This window comes from Symphodus melops (genome assembly GCF_947650265.1).
Source record: "Symphodus melops genome assembly, chromosome: 10".
Taxonomy (NCBI): Eukaryota; Metazoa; Chordata; class Actinopteri; order Labriformes; family Labridae; genus Symphodus; species Symphodus melops.
In genome coordinates this window covers 515519-532550 of record NC_136700.1, presented here as the reverse complement: position 1 = coordinate 532550, position 17032 = coordinate 515519, and the positions used below count along the sequence as shown (strand labels likewise).

Sequence of the window (17032 nt, the reverse complement as noted above, 5' to 3'; positions counted from 1 at the left end):
GATGTTACAGAGACGTGTCAACCATGATAGCCCCTGCACATCCAGAGACTTAAGATACTCAGGGCGAATCTCAACCACCCCCGGAACCTCGCCACCAAGAAGCTTGCCAACTACCTCGGTGACTTCAGCTTGAGTGATGGACAAGTCTACCTCTGAGAACTCAGCCTCTGCTTCCTCAGTGGAAGACGTGACGGTGGGATTGAGGAGATCCTCAAAGTATTCCTTCCACCATCCGACTACATCCCCAGTTGAGGTCAGCAGCTCCCCACCTCCACTGTAAACAGTGTTGGTGAAGCACTGCTTCCCCCTCCTGAGGCGATGGACGGTTTGCCAGAATTTCCTCGAGGCAGTCCAAAAGTCCTCCTCCATGGCCTCCCCGAACTCATCCCAGGCCCGAGTTTTTCCTCCACAACAGCCCAGGCTGCGGAACACCTGGCCTGCCGGTACGCGTCAGCTGCCTCAGGAGTCCTATGTGCTGGCAACACTCGATAGGATTCTTCAGCTTGACGGCCTCCCTTACTTCCGGTGTCAACCACTGGGTTCGGGGATTGCTGCCACGACAGGCACCAGAGACCCTGCGACCACAGCTCAGAGCAGCTGCTTTGACAATGGAGGTGGAGAACATGGTCCACTCGGACTCAATGTCTCCAGCCTCCCCCGGGATCTGTGAAAAGCTCGGAGGTGGGAGGTGAAGACCTCGCTAACAGAGGGTTCAGCCAGACGTTCCCAGCAGACCCTCACTACACGTCTGGGCCTGCCGAGTCTGACCGGCTTCCTCCCCTGCCAGCGCATCCAACTCACCACCAGGTGGTGGTCAGTTGACAGCTCAGCCCCTCTCTTCACCCGAGTGTCCGAGACACACGGCCGAAGGTCAGTGGAAGACCACAAAGTCTATCATTGACCTCCGGCCTAGGGAGTCCTGGTGCCACGTGCAGTCGTGCACTTATGGACATCCCTGTGCTCGAACATGGTGTTTGTTATGGACAAACTGTGACTAGCACAGAAGTCCAATAACAGAACACCACTCTGGTTCAGATCAGGGAGGCCGTTCATCCCAATCACCCCACTCCAGATCTCACTGTCTCACTGCAGTTATTGAAAAGGTTCGCTGACAGTGACCACAGCCCTGGACACGGGACGAATGGAATCATCGCTTGTCCCCCAATTTAATAAAAACCGTCTTTAATCCTCTTGTATCACTCATTGTAAAACTACATGTATCCTCTAGTCTTACAGCCTTCGATCCTACGACCTTTTCTTTCTGATCCACACGTCAGCTGAACCGGGGAAAGAACTTTATGTTTTTTGCTCCCTGAAATTGTACAGAATCATAAAATGATGCAGAGACGAAACAATGAATTTAAGGGAATATTAAACAACTCGGAAGACACATCTGGCTGTCGACGACCTCCCTGATGTGTTTGTGGACAATCCCGACAAACGTTTGTTTAAATGTGTTATTCTTGTCTTTGAACGTCTCATAATGTTTAAGAAAAACAACATTCTTACCGATGTTTGTCACAGTGACTGATCTTTATTAAGTAGCTCAAAACATTGAATAATGTCGTCTTCAATAAGTGTGTGTGTGTGTGTGTGTGTGTGTGTGTGTGTGTGTGTGTGTGTGTGTGTGTGTGTGTTTTATGAAGGTGAGTGTGCAGGTGTCTTCAGTCTCTGACAGGAAGCAGTGATGACATCACAGACCTCTTCGCAGCGAGCGTTTCTTTAATAAACAGGAAACAGCTGCTGCCGCCGCACCAGAAGCGTCAGCCGGTACTTAACCTGTCAGCCAATCAGACACGAGCATTTCAAACAGCTTCAATAAACTTTAATTAGCTTTGATTACAGCTGAGAGCTTCACTGGAACGCACACACACACACACACACACACACACGCACGCACACACACACACACACACACACACACACACGCGGCCATTTAACGTTTTGTTTGTGTGAATGAATGACTGCTGATGCCGTTTTCAACCTTGAAGTCGATGCATTGAAAACAAAAAGACGACGAATCAGCTGCATTATGCAGCATATCACACACACACACACACACACACACACACACAGTCAGAGACGATGACATCAGCATCGCTGAATGTCAGAGGTCAAACTGCCATCAAATGTCTGAACCAATCAGAGAATGCCTGAAAAACCAACGAGACAAAGATTGCATCTCCATGGTAACGTTATCAACAGAGTCCAGGTCTGAGGGTCTGTGAGGTCTGATGGTCTGTGAGGTCTGAGGGTCTGTGAGGTCTGAGGGGTCTGTGAGGTCTGAGGGGTCTGTGAGGTCTGAGGGTCTGAGGTCTTTGTTGAGCCTGAAGACTGAAAATCAAATGGTCACATCTGATGTTAAAACATGAAACCAGACGAGACAACAGCAGTTCCTGTAGTGTCCACTAGAGGCAGGATCTTGCTGTTTGCCTGACGGCCATGTGGTATCACTGTAAACGCGCTGTTTTAGAAAGTTGCATAAAGATCCTCTAATGTTTCACTTTTGTACATAAAAATCATTCCAATAAAGTCACATTCTAATATCTGTAAAATATACCTGAACTATAAAGCCGATTGTAGGATTCTGTTGACATCTTTCTCAGAAAGATCCAGTGAACAGAGTAGCGGCCCCTCAAATGTTTCAATGATGAAGGAAGCAGTGAGTTTCTTTCACTGGTGTTGTTTTATTCCAGGTAAAGTTTGCAGTATGCAAAACTGCGGTTTAGACAAAAACAAAAATACAAACGATTCGCTAAAACTTCACAAGTGATAAACATATAAATCATATTCACTTACTGCAATCATCACATCTCATACCTCGTTCCACTTTTCCAAGGGCGCTATACCTTTACTACGAGTTAGCTCTTTGACGATGCACACACAACACTTGTGATGCCATTGAGAAGTTAGAGGCAGGAAGTTGACAAGCAAAACAGAAACATACGAAGAAGAAGCTTGGCTTTTCAAAATAAAACCGGAAGTGACCACAAGGTAGCGCTGCAACATTATGACTTATCATCTAAAGAATATATAATGAAAATAATAAACAGCTACAAACAGAGTCAGCTGATCTTCAGTCAGCAGTTTCTCAGACCGACACATCGCACAGAGACACTGAAGAACCACGAGACCAGAACCTGAACCCAGGATAGACAGGTTCAGTGAATGTGGTGTTGAAGGTGTGGAGGTGGATCAGTGTGTCAGAGGAGACTCTGTAGAAGGCCAGAGATCCAGCAGGACAGTCCACATACACTGCTACTCTGTCAGAGACAGAGGAGGAGAAGATCTTTGTTTTTCTGTTATTGTGTCGGACAGAGTAACCTCCATCAGAGCAGAACAGACTCCAGGACTGATCATTACATCCAAACATGCATTCATTACTGGTTCCTTTCCTTCTGATTCCTCTGTAACTCACTGATACATAAACCACTCCTCTCCACTCGACCTCCCAGTAACAGCGACCAGTCAGACCAGTCCTACACAGCAGCTGATAGTATTCAAATCTGTCTGGATGATCAAGATATGACTGCAGCTCCTCCACACGTTTCACCTTCCTGTTGTTGTCAGACAGTTTCAGGTCTCTGTCGACTGTGTTTGTGTCCAGTTCCAGCTCACAGGCATCTGATGGAGAATAGAGACACAACACAGCTGCAGGTTATCATCTGTTCATTCATCAACAGCTTTACTGACACTTACTGAGAGTCCATTAAACAAACAGCTCAGACTCAGCACTGAATGATGTTTGACAGCATGGACTCAAAGGATGATTTACAATTAAAACCCAGAGTGACTGCAGACACAGATCAGCATGAAAGCATCTCCAACCTGAAGCATCGCCCTCCAACACTTTGTCTACTTTTAAAAGGATTTAAAGAGACCAGCTCTCACAGACACAACTCATCCTGCAGGAGACTCCAGGCTGAAGGAGCAGCCAACCTGGAACTCCTTTTCCCTGTTTCAGGGAGACACAGCAGCAGTGATTTAGGCAGAAATGGGAAAACAGGGGGTGCAAATTTTTTTCAGTGTCACTCACAGCGGAGCGGAGGTCATGTGCTTCCTAACACACTGGTTTTGAAGAAAACTGAATAAGTCTCTAAATGGTGCATTCTGTTCAATAAGATGCATTGTTACACATTTTAGAAATTCAGGGCATCCAGTAGCAGTATACAGACAGGTAGGACACAAGACATTAGTTACAATACAGGACATCGGTTACAATACACACCCGCTGTCCCCCTCCCCTCTCTATACAATAATCCCCCAAACAAGAAGAAAGAAACTGGTTACAAACAGTCAATGCAGTGATTAGCATTGAGTGTCCTGAAACAATGAGGTGAAACCAGGAGTGATTAGGGTGATTGCCATTTAAGTACCCAACTATTGAGGAGCAGATTAGCATTAAGTGTCAAAGACAATAGAGTGAAACTTGACCTAGTTAGGGTGATCATGTCAACCATTACAGATGTAGCATTAACAATGCAGTAGGATGAAAACAGACATGATTAGGGTGATATCATTAAAGTGACCAGTGCTCAGTAAGATGACTATCAATATGCATTAAAGTGTCCAACTGGAGGCTGACTCTGAGGTCAGCGGTGCAGATGAGGAGTGAGAAAAAAGTGAGAATAAAAAAAAAAAAAAAAAAAGAGTCCAGGGTTCACCGTGTGCTTCTTCCCTGCCGTGACAGTGAAGTGTTGTACAGTCTGATGGCCTATAGGGGGACGAAAGAGTTCTTGAGTCTGTCCGTGGAGCACGACTGTGACAGCAGTCTGTCGCTGAACATGCTCCTCTGCCCGGTGAAGGTGCTGTGCAGAGGGTGGTGTGTGTTGTCCATGATGGAGAGCATTTTGTCCAGAGACCTCCTCTCTACCACTGTCACCAGTGAGTCCAGCTCTGTGCCCACCACAGAGCCGGCCCTCCTCACCAGTCTGTCCAGGCGTGCTGCGTCCCTCTTCTTGCAGCTTCCTCCCCAGCACACCACGGCGTAGAAGAGGACGCTGGACACCACAGACTGGTAGAACATCTGCAGCAGCTTTTTGCAGATGTTGAAGGTCCCCAGCCTTCTCAGGAAGTACAGACGACTCTGTCCCTTCCTGCAGGTAGTGTCCATGTTAGGCGATCAGTCCAGCTTGTCATCCAGCTGCAGCCCCAGGTACCCGTAGGTCCTGACCACCTCCACGTCGACCCCCCCCGATGGAAACAGGTTCTAGATGTGGTTTGTTCCTTCGGAAGTCCACCACCATCTCCTTGGTCTTGGAGGTGTTTAGCTGCAGATGGTTGGCACTGCACCACGTCACAAAGTCCTCGATCAGGCTCCTGTACTCCTCCTCCTGTCCATCCCTGACACAAGCAACTATCGCAGTGTCGTCCAAGTATTTCTGCATGTGGCAGAGCTCAGAGTTATACTGGAAGTCAGAGGTATACAGGGTAAACAGGACGGGGGAGAGCACAGTCCCCTGTGGTGCACCGGTGCTGCTGACCACCGTGTCTGATGTGCAGTCCTTCAGTCTGACGTACTGTGGTCTCTCTGTGAGGTAGTCTGTGATCCACCTCACCAGGTGCGAGTCCACTCTCATCTCGGTCAGCTTATCTCTCAGTAGGAGGGGATGGATGGTGTCGAATGCGCTTGAGAAATCAAAGAACATAATTCTCATCACGCTGCTCCCTTTGTCCAGATGAGAGTAAGCCCTGTGTAGAAGATAGAGGATGGCATCGTCCACGCCCACCTTTGCCTGGTGTGCAAACTGCAGGGGATCCTGTGCGTGTTGGACCTGAGGTCTGAGGTGTAGGAGCAGCAGCCGTTTGAAGGTCTTCATAACGTGGGATGTCAGAGCGATTGGTCTGAAGTCTCCTGGCTCACTGGGGTTTTTCTTCTTGGGGACCGGAGTGAGGCACGAGGTCTTCCAGAGTACAGGAACCTTCCCAAGCCGCAGGCTCATGTTGAAGATGTGCTGAAGTGGGTCCCCCAGCTCAGCAAAGCAGGCCTTTAGCATCCTGGGACACACCTTGTCCGGGCTGGCTGCCTTCCTGGGGCAGAGTCTCTTCAGCTCCTTTCTAACCTGGTCTCTGGTGATGGTGGGGGGGTGGGATGGGGGATGGTGGGGGGGAGGGGGGATGGGGGATGGATTGTCACTGGAGGTTGTGTCTGTCCTGGTGGAGGTGTTGGGGGGAGTGAGAGGGGGGAGGGGGTGTGTAGAGGGGTGCTGGGGGGACAGTCACTGGCTGCAGCGACGGGGCTGTCATACCTGTTAAAAAACAGGTTGAGCTGGTTTGCTCTCTCAGGGTCCCCGTCTTCTGCGTTGTTATTTTTCTTCCTGCAGCCTGTGATGGTTTTCATGCCCTCCCAGACCTCCCTCATGTTGTTCTGTGGCAGGTTCTGCTCTACCTTTCTTCTGTACTCCTACTTTGCCTCTTGGAGTCTGACCTGATAGTTAGATTTAACAAACTATGTTAATCTTCTGCCCATATTTCCCATCAGTTCTCTCTTCATCACACAACTTTTTTTCTCATCACACACAAAAACACATTTCTGTTCTAAACTATCCTCTCCTCCAGCCTCGCCTGTATTTGTTTTGTATGGGATGACTGAGATGTTTTTAGGTTCTGCCACAAACAGTCTGGACGAGTGCTCAATTTTGGCAAAGGTTTTAGCATTAAGACTAGATGGACACCTACCAGTAATCATTAATGACAGAGTCGAATGGCCTGATTTATTTGATGTACTCTGTCGTTATAGATGCGGCCCTATATTTTGTCAATGGATTAAATTACTTTATTGTGAGTCATCAGCGGAAGTTATTACAAATAATGTGACTTCAGAATCTTTCAGTTTGTTGAGGGGCACGCGTCAGGGTTGTCCTTTGTCCCCATTGTTATTTGTTAGATAGATAGATAGATAGATACTTTATTGATCCCGAGGGAAATTCAAGGCATCCAGTAGCAGTATACAGACAGGCAGGACACAAGACATTAGTTACAATACACACCCGCTGTCCCCCCTCCCCTCTGTAGTTATGATGACTGTTATGATTCTTGGACCCCTGGCAATATCAATCAGAAACCATCCAGAGATAAAGGGGATTCATATCTCAGACCAAGAACATCAGATTTCGTTATTTGCTGATGACATAATGTTATATCTCTCAGACTTAAGGAATTCGATACCTGCCCTGGTCGATCTGATCCATCAATTTGGAACATTTTCAGGTTACAAGGTCAATCAGTCTAAATCATAAATACTTTTCCTCAATAAACAAGAAACAAATAATCCATTAATCCAGCATCCCTTCTCAGTAGCTAATGATGGGTTCAAATACTTAGGGAATATTATTACACCTCAAATTAAAAACATAATCCCATGCAACTATGATCCCATTATCGCTCAGGTGAATGATAGCTCGGATAGGTGGATGTCCCTCCCTTTGACAGAATCAATATTATTAAAATGAATATCCTCCCACGATTTTTATATTTATTCCATTCCATCCCTCTTGCACCCCCACCAGGCTTTTTCTCTAGTATGAAGAAAACGATCACCAACTTCATATGGAACAAAAGACGAGCAAGATTACGCTTAACACTACTATATCTGCCATATGATGGGGGGGGACTCCAGCTTCCTATCCTTTTATGATACTTTAGGGCAGCCCAGCTCAGATCGGCCTTTTTCTGGTTCACTGAGCCTTCCGATTTACCTTGGGTTCAGATAGAGAGAGAAAACGCCAGAGGACTTACTCTGGACAGGTATCTCTATTCAGATTCTTTTAAGGGACTTAAGCAGGACACAGTTAATCCATTTATTAAAACCAAAATTAGAGCCTGGTATGAATCACAGGACATGTTTGGAGAACATCCAGAGCTACAACAGTTTACCCCCATTTGGGGCAAGACATTATACACCAGGTAAATCAGATCCTGGATTCAGGCGTTGGGCACAGTTGGGATTACAGAGGATCTCAGACCTTTATAAAGATAATAATCTTATGACATTTGAAACTCTTAAAGGAAAATTTGGGATACCTCAAACTCATATGTTTAAATATTTTCAGATTCGTAGTTTTATTCGCTCCAAGATGAAGTTATATCAATGTCCTCCTTTAAGTATCCTAGAAGAGATGGCAACATCAGACCCTTACAGTAAGGGAAAGATCTCAATAATATACAAGAAATTGGTAAACACAACTACAGACTCCTCGAATTATAAAAGATTAGCATGGATAGAGGACCTTCAAAAAGATATTACAGAACAGGAATGGGAGACAGCCTGTTACCAAGCGCAAACAGTATCTATTAATAGCAGGCTTAAATTGATTCAATATAACTGGCTTATGAGAACCTACATAACTCCTGAAAAACTAAACAAATGTAACACTAATATCCCAGACACCTGAATAAAATGTGGAACAGAGAAAGGTACCTTATATCATTGCATTTGGAAATGTAACACAATCTCCAATATTATAGACAAAAAAATCCTGTTGTGCCCGGAGATCTGTATTCTGGGACTTATTCCAGAAACATTGGCCATGTGTCATACATACAAAGCGTCTTATTGCTAGACATTGGAAAAGTGTTCATTGTGCTGCTTTGAATCTATGGTTTGCCGAACTCTCCTCCTGCATAGCGGTTGAAAGGCTTACATACACAATCAATAGAAAGAGACATATCTTTCACAAGATATGGGATTCATTCCTCCATTTTTTGGAATCAAGACCTGACATCCCATCAAATTAAGCTGTAACACTAGAATGAGACACTAGGATGAGACCATGCCCCCCCTTCTCTTACTTATTTATTTTATTTTTTAATTGTTATTATTATTATGATTTATTTGTTTTTTATATATATATGTAGATTATACATTTGTGCACATGGATGTAGACGAATAATTTCCGGCATAATCAACAGTATAATGTTCTAACTATTATTGTTTTGTCGTCCTCAATGATGTCTGGAAATTCATAGGTGGCTGGGAGGAGGGAGGGAGGGGTGTGTTGTTCACGGGAGGCCCACAATGTTAACTATTTATGCTGAAACAAAATGTTATGTGTTACAGTTAAAAATCAATAAAGATAAGTGTTAAAAAAAAAACAACAAGCATGGTAAAAACAGTAGACTTATGTTATCAGCCTGCTACAGTCTGGGAACGTCTGCACACACTGTTAAAACAAGTAAGGGTGGCATGACCTCTACTAAGTTTAAAAATTAAAAATACCAGCAAAAAACATATTTTACAATTTCCTGACCTGATCAAAAATGATCAAAATCAGTGATCTGATTCAGTGAAACACATTGTTCAACACAGAATTCAGACAAATACAAATGGAAGAACAACAATTTAGCAAAAATAAATAAAACAAAGTCAGTAACACTGTATGAATAGCAATCGTGATTTTTTTTAACTGTAACAGAATATTATTCTGTTAAAATGGCATTTTATCTGGTAAAGAGAGCTTATGACTTGTTGAGGACTCAAAATTCAAAGGTGAGGACATTGGACTCGACTTGGGACTTGCCTGTGTTTACTTGTGACTCGACTCGGATGTTGCATCAACATTTATTTAATTTCTGGATTCTCCTAGAGGAGAGGTCACTCCTCAAACTATGAATTTAGAAGAGCTCTCTCTCCATCTCTGTGTTTGTTTCTCTAATGAACGCCTCTGTTCCTTTTCCAATAATAAACAGATGTGAGGTAAAGTGTTATTTTAACAGTAATAATATCTACATTAAATTCAGTACAGCATGTGCTGCTGTGTTCTGATGAAGAGAAATGAAAACACACTCACACTTCCTCAGACCAGGTTTCAGTCTGTGCAGTCCACCATGGTCCAACCTGGAAGAAGAAACCAGATCAGAATCTACTTCAAACAGCGTCATTTAAATCCACCATCAGACAAGAAGCAGAGTTCATCATTCAGAAACAGTGAGACAGCTTCTGTGTGCCTGTCTGTACCTCAGTGTCTCCAGTCTGCAGTGTGGATCCTCCAGTCCAGCAGACAGCAGCTTCTCTCCTCCTTCTCCTGGATGATTGTAGCTCAGGTCCAGCTCTCTCAGGGGGGAGGAGCTTAGAGCTGAGGCCAGAGACACACAACTTTCTTCTGTGATCAGACAGCCTGACAGACTACACACAAATATAAACACATACACACTTGCTTTAGACAGAGCACAGGTGTCACACTTTGTTTGGCATTACTTTTTTTAAATTGTTTGACATCCATCGTTTCATGAGCAACTGTTTTATCAATAACAGTCATAACCATGCAGCTGAACAGATTAAACATTCATCTGAAGAAAAGCTTCTTCATGTGTTTATATTCCAACTTGTATGATTCTTTTTGGCAAGGAATCACTTCTTCATCTCACACCTGTATGAGTCCAGACAAGCATGAATGACTTCCGTCAAAAAGTGCAGGGCTGCGATAAATCATAAAATACTAATAATTAACCGTCATTTGAATTTCCATTATTTCGTTATTTCCACCAACAAACATTTCAACGTATTCTCTGTCTGCCCAGATAAACACCAAAAGTCTTCACTCTGCCTCATCCAGCCAGTCAGCCAGTCAGCCCTCCACTCTGCAATAAAACCTTGTTGATATTTCAATTATGCTGCTGTGTCTGTTTTGGGGACTACATCATACAAATAATTAAATGTATAGCATTAATGTGGCAACGTACAGTTAATAAAACGTTAAAGGACTCATTGAAGGTCAGTTTCTTAAAATGAAATGAGGAAACATTATCATCTAAAAAACAATCTGACTCAGCTGCACACTAACCTGAGAGTGTCCAGTCTACAGAGAGGACTCTTTAGTCCAGCAGACAGCAGCTTCACTCCTGAATCCTGCAGGTTGTTGTTGCTCAGGTCCAGCTCTCTCAGACTAGAGGACTGGGAGCTGAGGACTGAGGACAGAGCTTCACAGCTTCTCTCTGAGAGGTTACAGCCACTCAGCCTAAAGAGGATTCAGAAGAACACAAATGAAAACAATTATAAACCATAGTTGTTATTTCTGAATAAAGAGAACTACATTTAACCTGGATAGTTATGTCAGCACGTACAGAGCTTTGTTTGAAGCTTTGATCACAGGCAGCAGCCTCAGAAGAGCCTCCTCTGAAGCAGAGTATTTCTTCAGGTCAAACACATCCAGATCTTTTTCTGATGACAGTAAGATGAAGACCAGAGCTGACCACTGAGCAGGAGACAGTTCATCTGTGGAGAGACGTCCTGATCTCAGGGACTGTTGGATCTCCTCCACTAGAGAACGATCATTCAGTTCATTCAGACAGTGGAACAGATTGATGCTTTTCTCTGCAGACAGATCCTCACTGATCTTCTTCTTGATGTACTCGACTGTTTCCTGATTGGTCTGTGAGCCACTTCCTGTGTGTGTCAGCAGACCTCGTAGGTAATTCTGATTGGTCTCTAGAGAAAGACCGAGGAGGAAGCGGAGGAACAAGTCCAGGTGTCCATGTGGACTCTGTAAGGCCTGGTCCACAGCACTCTGGTAGAACTGTGTCTTTGCAGATGTTTGATGGATTGTTTGTTCTTGTGACATCAGATTGACTCCAGAGTTGATGAAGGTCAGATGGACATGAAGAGCAGCCAGAAACTCCTGAACACTCAGATGGATGAAGCAGAACACAGTGTCCTGATACAGTCCTCTCTCCTCTTTAAAGATCTGTGTGAACACTCCTGAGTACACTGAGGCTGCTCTGATATCGATGCCACACTCTGTCAGGTCTGACTCATAGAAGATCAGGTTTCCTTTCTGCAGCTGCTCAAAAGCCAGTTTTCCCAGAGACTCAATCATCTTCCTGCTCTCTGGATTCCAGTGTGGATCTGTCTCAGCTCCTCCATCATACTTGATGTTCTTCAGTTTGGACTGAACCACCAGGAAGTGGATGTACATCTCAGTCAGGGTCTTGGGCAGCTCTCCTCCCTCTCTGGTCTTCAGCACATCCCCCAGAACTGTAGCAGTGATCCAGCAGAAGACCGGGATGTGGCACATGATGTGGAGGCTTCTGGATTTCTTGATGTGGGAGATGATTCTGCTGGCCTGCTCTTCATCTCTGAATCTCTTCCTGAAGTACTCGTCCTTCTGTGGGTCAGTGAACCCTCTGACCTCTGTCACCATGTCAACACACTCAGGAGGGATCTGATTGGCTGCTGCAGGTCGTGTGGTTATCCAGAGGCGAGCAGAGGGAAGCAGTTTCCCCCTGATGAGGTTTGTCAGCAGCACATCCACTGAGGTGGACTCTGTGACATCAGTCAGGGTCTGGTTGTTTTTAAAGTCCAGAGGAAGTCGACACTCATCCAGACCGTCAAAGATGAACACCACCTGGAACTCTTCAGACCTGCAGATTCCTGCTTCTTTGGTTTCAGGAAAGAAGTGATGAACAAGTTCCACCAAGCTGAACTTTTTCTCTTTCAGCAAATTCAGCTCTCTGAAAGTGAATGGACATGTGAAGTGCATGTCCTGGTTGGCTTTGTCTTCAGCCCAGTCCAGAGTGAACTTCTGTGTTAAGACTGTTTTCCCGATGCCAGCCACTCCCTTTGTCATCACTCTTCTGATTGGTTCATCTCTTCCAGGTGAGGCTTTAAAGATGTCTTCTTGTCTGATGGTTGTTTCTGCTCTGTCTGGTTTCCTGGATGCTGTTTCAATCTGTCTGACCTCGTGTTCCTCGTTGACCTCTCCAGTCCCTCCCTCTGTGATGAAAAGCTCTGTGTAGATCTGGTTCAGAAGGGTTGGGTTTCCTGGTTTAGCGATCCCCTCAAACACACACTGGAACTTCTCCTTAAGGTTAGATTTCAGTTTACGCTGACACACTGGACCAAATGTTCCTGAATGAAGAAAGAAGTGAGATCAATAAACAGATCCTGATACAGATCACATGACTATCTGAGTTTGAACTTTAAACCTTGTTGTCCTTTTTCTAAAATATGAAATCTGTTCAGATGTTCTTACTGCTCTGCAGACAGTCAGCCAGCTCCTCCTGCTTCATTCTCCTCAGGAAGTGGAGAGTGATCTTCAAAAATGCCTCTTTACAGCTTCTCCTCTGCTCTTCATCCTCACTCTGACTCTCTAAGCATTCTGGGTAATCTGGACTCAGAACCCTCTGGACTCTCTTCAGCTCGTTCTTCACAAAGGTGACGATGTTCTCCTCCAGCAGCTGGATCAGAAGGAGACACTGGATATTTCCTATAAAGTGGTAGAACTCAACATGTGGTTCATGTGTCAGTCTGAAGGTCAGCTGCTCTAAACACAACAATAACTTAGCATTATATTCTTGTCATGGTAGTTTATGAAATAACACACCATAAAGATGGAGTCCAGGTCTGTTAGATCCTGCTGGTCTGATGGATCTCTGTGAACCTGGGAGCTCTCCTGTTGAACTCTGTGACAAGACATATTACACAAGAAAACAATGGGTCATATATGATGAAGCTCTGAGCCAAGATATGAGTCTTTGAACCACAGAGTCAGAACATTCACTGGATTTTTAATTCTTACCTTCCATCAGCACCACGTCCATCTTTGAAGTCAATAAGACGACCCTTAGACCAGTCACTCTTCATGGACACACAGCTGGGTCCAGGAGACTCCGGTCTCTGGTCCTGCATCCTGATACAAACAAACAGCTGCTTCATGAACAAAGATCATTTTAATCAGATTGTTCCAGTTCAAACTAGCAGATGGATCATCAGTAATCAGGAGGCAGAGCTGAAGTTCTCCACAGTTCTGTTTCTATTAGAACAGTATCTCAGTCAGAATACAGCCAGCACTGTGTCTGTCCTCACATTCTTCAGACTGATGAAATCAAAGTTCACAGAAGACGACTCAAACATAAACACAGCTCAGAAAGATGCCAGCAGGAACAATAAAGGTTAGAAGTCCAACCTGCATTTTCAGAGAGAAAGAACTCAGGCTAGCTACAGAAGATACTACCAGTGTCCACCAGGGGGCAGAAGGACAACCTGAGGGAGAGATCAGTAGGAACGGGAAATTGACTGGACCTGCTGGACACACAAACTCAGTGATCTGGTTTATTATGAGGAGTCTGATCACTGAAATCTGGGACTGATGAACACTGTGATGTCACTGCTGAAACAAAATACTGACGAGTCCGAAAAAACACCATGAAGCTCTGATCCAAGATATGAGTCTTTGAACCACAGAGTCAGAACATTCACTGGATTTTTAATTCTTACCTTCCATCAGCACCACGTCCATCTTTAAAGTTATGACGAAGATCCATAGACCAGTCACTCTTCATGGACACACAGCTGGGTCCAGGAGAGTCTGGTCTCTGGAACTGCATCCTGATACAAACAAACAACATTATTAGTTACTGTGAGCAGCAGCTGAGACACTGATGATGATGATGATGATGGAGTGATGAAGGTGGAGGGATGCTGTGACATGGAGAAGAGTCATGGACAGTTAGAGATGGTGATCTCACCTCAGAGCTTCCTGTTCCTCACACAGAGAGGTTTTAGAGGGAGGGACTCCCTCCTCTGTGTCCTCACACTGATCCATAGCAGAGCGCCCCCTGCTGGAAGAGCTGACCTCTGTCACTACAACAACACTGACCAAGTTCAGCTGCTGAAGTCACATCCAGCCAAAGATTTTCACCTGTGGAGGAAACACCTTCATCATCATCATCATCATCATCATCACCTCACTGTCAGTCTACAAACATCACATCTACATGGTTCTGTTATGGTAGATGGTATTATCATCATCCCATTCTTGTTATAATTTGATGAATGTTTGTATTTAAACTTTTTTCTGTCTTTGTTCTGCTGAAAATGTTTAATTGATCCTCAAACATCAATAAGTTTGATCTTATCAGGAGACTTTACTGCTTTGAATCATAAAACGGTTCTAAAAAATACCTTCAAACACGCCCAACAAGTCAATGATTAACCAAGAACACAGTCAGCTAAGTTACAACGACGTCTTATAACTTTATTCAGAACGAGTTTCACCGTGAAAAAACATATTTAAGAAAAATGAGTTTCAGAACAACACACACTGATCAGTTTGAATTCTCATATTTAAATCACAGAAGAGAAAGAGACTAACTCGATGAAAGAACATTTTATAGAACGGGCTCATTTTCAATCAACATGTTAGCATGGTTAGCCTAGCCTGTATCATGACTGAGGATCATCGTGTTCCTTTAACTGTAGTGCGAGCAGCTAATGAACCCAGTGGCTAACAGTTAGCTTACAGCTTTTTTTGCACTTAAATTAAATGAGAATCTTTCAAACAGGAAAAAAAAAGCTTGTCTTGTCTTACCTTCAACACGGAGAACTGATCCGCATGACAACAGGACAAAGACTCCTGACACCAGGAAATACCAAAGTCTAATAATCACCATAGCAACAGGGAATCAAAGGTCACAGCTTTATGATTTTTTATATTTAAGGAAGCTGGTTTATTGTAACAGGTGACATAGATCCTTTATTGCTTTGATATCAGATCATTGACAAAGTGTTTGAGGCAGTCTGTTCACCTGCAGTGGTCTGGGCCTCCCTTACCAGGATCCAGGATCCTGGTCAGGTCCTCAGATTCATGAACTACAAGAAACGAAAAACTAGAATGAAGAGTTATTAGCTGTTGTTCATCAGTGAATAATAATATATTTACAAAGCTCCAGATTCAAAGTGTTAGCTTGTAACTCATTCTATAAAGAACAGACTGAACTCTGTGTAATATTATCATCTTCTTATTAAAGAAAGCACAGCACTTTATCTCACTTCATACTGCTTCACTTTCCTGTCTTAACTTGTTTGATGTCTTTTAAAAAAATGTCTTCTCTCTGTTTAACCTTAGCTCAGATAAAAACACAACTGTTCCCTGTAAACTGAGTATTAGATACGAGACAATAAGAATTAAACTCCTACCTGGTCTGAAGTGGTTCTGTGATCATGTGATCAGTCAGCACGGCAGAAAATCAATCTTTCATCGCCATCGGTAACTGAACACACGCAACAAACGCACCGCAAACGACTTCCTTCAACAGGACGGTTAGAAGGAATCATTTAATGTAGACGTGGGGTTCATTCACACTCTGCAGGGGAACATTGGACCAATCAGATGAAGCTTCAGCTCGCCATCAGCTACCCTCAGGTTGACTGTTGTACATGTAGTGCTGACTGCAAGGTTAGCTAACACGATGGCTGAGGCAGAGCGAAGAGAGAGAAGAGCGAGGATGATGATGATGAAGATTTCATGTTGAAAGAGAACAGCGTACCAAAGAGTGCTCATGCTCTTCACACATTAAATGGACCAATTACAGCCTCGAAACCCGTTTGTCGACATGGAGACATGAAATGCTTTTTCATGTACTGTGACTGTAGTTATTGCTCTCTGCCTCTAAAGGGCAGTATAGCTCTGTACACCTGTTCATCCCTCAGCACTTATTATCAAAGCAGATTTCAAGTGTCAGTCACAGCCTGTCTGTGTTCACACCAGGAATGAATGCACTAAAAAGGGATTACTACAGGTGAGTTACAGTACCTGTGTGTCACTGCCGAAGCCCCCCCTTGCTGACAAACTAGAATAACTTACTTCCTGTTTATAACACCTGCACACACCTGTCTCTTTCAGCACATCTCTGTTGGCAGCTCTCCACACAGCCTCTGTTATAGGGTCACCTACTGAGTCAGTTATAGAGAGAGAAGTGAATGAGTGATAAACTGAGAGATTTCACAAAAAGCAGCAGTTTAACACCTGGACGTACCTGCAGGATTTATGACGTCATCACTAGTTAGGAGCCAATCAGAGTGCAGTATTTTTAGATTTTTATTTGAAACATTTTAACTCTGTTTTTTATTATTGTTTTAGTTTTTTTTTTAAAACACAGACACAAACTATTATTTGAGTCCAGCATCTTAAACATGTGTTAAAGTGTCCTAACCCTCTAAATGTAACATTAATCATCTTTCATGAAATGATCCTCACTAATAATCAGCATTAGGTCGGTTTGTTTGACACCTCTCTGACTCAGCTAGCATGAAGTA

General features: G+C 44.0%; 1 protein-coding gene across 1 annotated transcript; it reads right to left on the bottom strand.

The window, feature by feature from the left end:
• Nucleotides 1–2316: 2316 nt before the first annotated feature.
• LOC306830496 (NLR family CARD domain-containing protein 3-like) lies at nucleotides 2317–15482 on the bottom strand. Its single transcript, XM_079354041.1, has 10 exons — nucleotides 14464–15482; nucleotides 14213–14323; nucleotides 13515–13625; nucleotides 13320–13398; nucleotides 12969–13173; nucleotides 11062–12844; nucleotides 10782–10955; nucleotides 9956–10123; nucleotides 9789–9835; nucleotides 2317–3624 (listed from the first exon to the last, which is right to left on the bottom strand). The coding sequence occupies exons 1-10, from the start codon at nucleotides 14538–14540 to the stop codon at nucleotides 3092–3094; spliced, it is 3288 nt and encodes a 1095-aa protein (XP_079210167.1). The 5' UTR covers nucleotides 14541–15482; the 3' UTR covers nucleotides 2317–3091.
• Between the last annotated feature and the right edge of the window lie 1550 nt (nucleotides 15483–17032).

What these genes read in the sequence shown, in the direction of transcription:
- LOC306830496 (XM_079354041.1), bottom strand. Translation starts at nt 14,540, where the DNA reads ATGGATCAGTGTGAGGACACAGAGGAGGGAGTCCCTCCCTCTAAAACC. An exon ending in AAAGCTTCAAACAAAGCTCT is followed by an intron (nt 10,956 to 11,061) that starts GTACGTGCTGAC and finishes AATCCTCTTTAG; the next exon opens with GCTGAGTGGCTGTAACCTCT. An exon ending in GAAACCTGGTCTGAGGAAGT is followed by an intron (nt 3,625 to 9,788) that starts GTGAGTGTGTTT and finishes ATTCTCCATCAG; the next exon opens with ATGCCTGTGAGCTGGAACTG.